This window comes from Aplidium turbinatum, chromosome 9 (assembly GCF_918807975.1).
Source record: "Aplidium turbinatum chromosome 9, kaAplTurb1.1, whole genome shotgun sequence".
In the NCBI taxonomy this organism is placed as follows: Eukaryota; Metazoa; Chordata; class Ascidiacea; order Aplousobranchia; family Polyclinidae; genus Aplidium; species Aplidium turbinatum.
Genome location: NC_137480.1, coordinates 12,540,872 through 12,545,114, shown reverse-complemented (window position 1 = coordinate 12,545,114; position 4,243 = coordinate 12,540,872). Strand labels below are relative to the sequence as shown.

The window sequence follows — 4,243 nt, the reverse complement described above, 5'->3', positions numbered from 1 at the left end:
ACTCAGACCAAAAATGTTGTCATTTTATGTTGAGATAGGCTAAATGGAACACAAAAAAACTGTTCCTAAAGCAAAACAAAAAATTGTCCATTTATAGTCCACTGCTATTGACAAGGCCTGTGTATATTAGAGTTATAACATTTATACAACCTCATATTCTTTGGTGTTATGAATTGTGAATGTTTTGTTTTTACATCTTTGTCTTGTCACATGATCGAGTTTGGTTATTTACCTGAGTAAACTCTTCTTACGAATGTGATGTTTTTAACTATGAATATGATGTTTTTGACAAAGTTGATTTTACGTACTCATAAAGTCATAATTTTTAACTTTATCTTGTATGTTTGTTCTGTTTGATTTTCAGGAAAATATTACTTCATTCAATTGTATCATTATAAAATAAGTGTTGTTAAGTCAGTTTGCAGTTTATTCCAATATTGAATACGAATCCACACGAAGATGTCCCTGTGAAGCTTGAAGTTTCTGAAGTATCCGAAACTTATGGAATGATTGGCCAAGATCATTTGGAAATTGGTCCAGACACCAAGGAATGTTATCCATGTTTGCATCAGGAAGAATTATCATCTCTAATCCAATCAACTGAGAATGAAGTTCTGAATGACGTTGTGTGGTATGTACTACTAGTGTACCGTACCTTATAACCATTTTAAAGTTAAATCATCGCCGGTCAATCATTAGATTGTTCACCAGAGGAACCATTTTTCTATAAGTTTTACATTATATATGTAATGAAAAGTTGCAAATGCATAATGCATATCCACTGGAACGTGAAAAGTCATCAGTGGACCCTTTCTTATGAAAAGATAACATGCCATTAATAGAGCTGCCTTTTAGTACGACTCAACATGTAAAGATTCAAATGAAGCTTGAAGTTCATAAAGTATGCTGATCGTATGAAATTATTGACCAAGATGATTTAAAAAATAAACAAACTAAATAAACTATGCAGTAACTCTTATAGCAGGACATCACATTTACTTGTTATAATGTAGTTTCATCTTACAAAAAAACAATTTTGTTTTTACTGCAGAATTCAAATAAACTTTGAACTTGCAAATTTGCATTTGAATTTTGCTCACTCTAAGTTGGCCTTGTCAAGATGTCTGATGCTCAATTGCTCATATTATAATATTTTACCCACGCGTTTTCACATCCCATCCTCTCTGTTGCTATCGAGTTGCACGATCAGTTCGCAAGAAACAATAATCATCATTTTACTTTTCAGTATAAATCAACATGAAAAGGTTTCAGTGAAGCTTGAAGTTCCTGAATCATGTGAAATTATAAACCAAGATGATTTAAAAACTGCTTCAGCCACCAAGGAATGTCCTCCATATTTGTATCAAGAACGGTTATCTTCCATCCGACCAACTAAAAAGCAAACTCTGAATTGCAATGTATGTTATGAACATTTCCTATGCAAATCAGCATTGAAGACTCATCAAAAAATTCGCTTCAGGGAACGATCTTGTTATTTTTGTGGTAAGAGTTTTAAATGGAAATCTGATTTGGAAAGACATCAGCGAATTCACACTGGTGAAAAGCCATATAAATGTGATGTTTGTGAAAAGTTATTTTCGCAATCTGGTAGCTTGAAATGCCACAAACTACTTCATACTGGTGAAAAAACATATAAATGTGATGTTTGTGAAAAGTCATTTTCGCAATCTGGTCATTTGAAATGCCACAAACTACTTCATACTGGTGAAAAAACATATAAATGTGATGTTTGTGAAAAGTTATTTTCACAATCTGGTAATTTGAAACGCCACAAATTACTTCACACTGGTGAAAAGCCATATAAATGTGATGTTTGTGAAAAGTCATTTTCGCAATCTGGTCATTTGAAATGCCACAAACTACTTCATACTGGTGAAAAAACATATAAATGTGATGTTTGTGAAAAGTCATTTTCGCAATCTGGTGGTTTGAAATCTCATAAACTCACTCATTCTGGTGTAAAAGCATATATATAAATGTGATATTTGTGAAAAGTCATTTTCGCAATTTGGTCATTTGAAACGCCACAAACTACTTCATATTGGTGAAAAAACATATAAATGTGATGTTTGTGAAAAGTCATTTTCGCAATCTCGTGGTTTGAATCTCATAAGCTAACCCATTCTAGTGAAAAGTTACATAAATGTTATGTTTGTGAAAAGTCATACTTAGATATAGACAATTTGAATCAGCACAAACGTCTTCACACTCGTGAAAAACGGTATAAATGTAATGTTTGTGATAAATTGTTTTCAAGCATTTATATTTTGAATTGCCACAAATTACTTCACACTGGTGAAAAGACATATACATGTGATATTTGTGAAAAGATTTTTTCACCTTCTGGTAATTTGAAACGCCACAAACTACTTCACACTGGTGAAAAACCATACAAATGTGATGTTTTTTCACAATCTAGTAGTTTCAAATCTCATATGGTAACTCATTGTGGAGTCATTCCATTATAATTCAACAAATTTTCCTCAAAAAGTCAACCCGCCCCTCTTAGAATTTTTTTGTTTTTAAATATGTTGATGTGCATGAAATTCTGAACGCAACAAAAAAAAATTTATGAAAATTGATCAACCGGTTCACTAGATATGCCATTTTGAAATTTGTTGATCACTTGGTGGCGCTGATGAGTTGCCAAACATAAAAATGTCATTTGTTGCGCCCCCTGATGATGGAGAGGTGATCAAACATTCGATTTCACTATTTTTAAGGGTGAGGATTCCAAAAATGCAAGTGTTTTCTGTGTATTACTATCACAAAAAAAGTTATAGCAACTTCTATTGTTTTTGGGTGGTTGCAAAAACACGCCCAAAAAGCCTTGTGGGAATCCACGTAGAGTGAAAAAATTTTTTTTGTAAGATAGTCAAAGATGTCTTTTATTACAAAAAAGAAAAAAATTAGAGGTGTTTTTTGTTATTTTTTTTTTAATATCATTTTAAAGTAAAGTATGGTTTTTACAGAATTTGTCCATTCCAAGCCTTACATTGTTGCTCTTGTGTCATGTAATAATGGACACACCAATGACATCATAATGGTTATTATTTCTTAACAATCAGCCTGTTAGTTGAGGTTCAAAAGGGCTGCTCTTTTAAACCTGACTGCTTCCCTATTGTGTTTTCTGTCTGAGAACACCCTGTGTAGGTTAGTTAGTGGGTGTTGTGAGTAGAAGGTATTGAGATGGAGGATTGCACTGTTGGAAAAAAAAGTGGTAGTGCTTGTCATTTGAAATGGTATAGCCGTAAAAACAGCTACAGAGCTTTGTCTGACCTTTCTGAAACTGAAACAAAGTTAGTTCTATGGAGATCTGGGATTGAACTTGAAAAAGAGGAACTGCCAATGTCAACAATTTGCAATCATCATTTTGCTTACTTTCTGAAAGAATATTCGAATCATTAAATATTGATTTCAAATGACAAGTACTACTACTTTTTTTTCCAACAGTGCAATCCTCCATCTCAATACCTTCTACTCACAACACCCACTAACTAACCTACACAGGGTGTGCTCAGACAGAAAACACAATAGGGAAGCAGTCAGGTTTAAAAGAGCAGCCCTTTTGAACCTCAACTAACAGGCTGATTGTTAAGAAATAATAACCATTATGATGTCATTGGTGTGCCCATTATTACATGACACAAGAGCAACAATGTAAGGCTTAAAAATGGACAAATTCTGTGAAAACCATACTTTACTTTAAAATGATATTAAAAAAAAAATAACAAAAAACACCTCTAATTTTTTTCTTTTTTGTAATAAAAGACATCTTTGACTATCTTACAAAAAAAAATTTTTCACTCTACGTGGATTCCCACAAGGCTTTTTGGGCGTGTTTTTGCGACCACCCAAAAACAATAGAAGTTGCTATAACTTTTTTTGTGATAGTAATACACAGAAAACACTTGCATTTTTGGAATCCTCACCCTTAAAAATAGTGAAATCGAATGTTTGATCACCTCTCTATCATCAGGGGGCGCAACAAATGACATTTTTATGTTTGGCAACTCATCAGCGCCACCAAGTGATCAACAAATTTCAAAATGGCATATCTAGTGAACCGATTGATCAATTTTCATAATTTTTTTTTTGTTGCGTTCAGAATTTCATGCACATCAACATATTTAAAAACAAAAAAATTCCAAGAGGGGCGGGTTGCCTTCACTTGTTGAATTATAATGGAATGACTCTGTGATGAAAAACCACATAGATGCGA

At 33.0% G+C, this 4,243-nt stretch overlaps 1 protein-coding gene across 1 annotated transcript; it reads left to right on the top strand.

Moving 5' to 3' along the window:
- The first annotated feature begins 506 nt into the window (after positions 1–506).
- On the top strand, positions 507–2,782 carry LOC145776696 (uncharacterized). The gene is made up of 2 exons (XM_082587927.1): positions 507–631; positions 1,247–2,782. The coding sequence occupies exons 1-2, from the start codon at positions 507–509 to the stop codon at positions 1,995–1,997; spliced, it is 876 nt and encodes a 291-aa protein (XP_082444053.1). The 3' UTR covers positions 1,998–2,782.
- Positions 2,783–4,243: the final 1,461 nt, after the last annotated feature.

Excerpts from the sequence above, each read along its gene's own strand:
- LOC145776696 (XM_082587927.1), top strand. The coding sequence starts at position 507 with ATGATTGGCCAAGATCATTTGGAAATTGGTCCAGACACCAAGGAATGT. Across the intron at positions 632-1,246 it reads GTTCTGAATGACGTTGTGTG|TATAAATCAACATGAAAAGG; the intron begins GTATGTACTACT and ends TTTACTTTTCAG.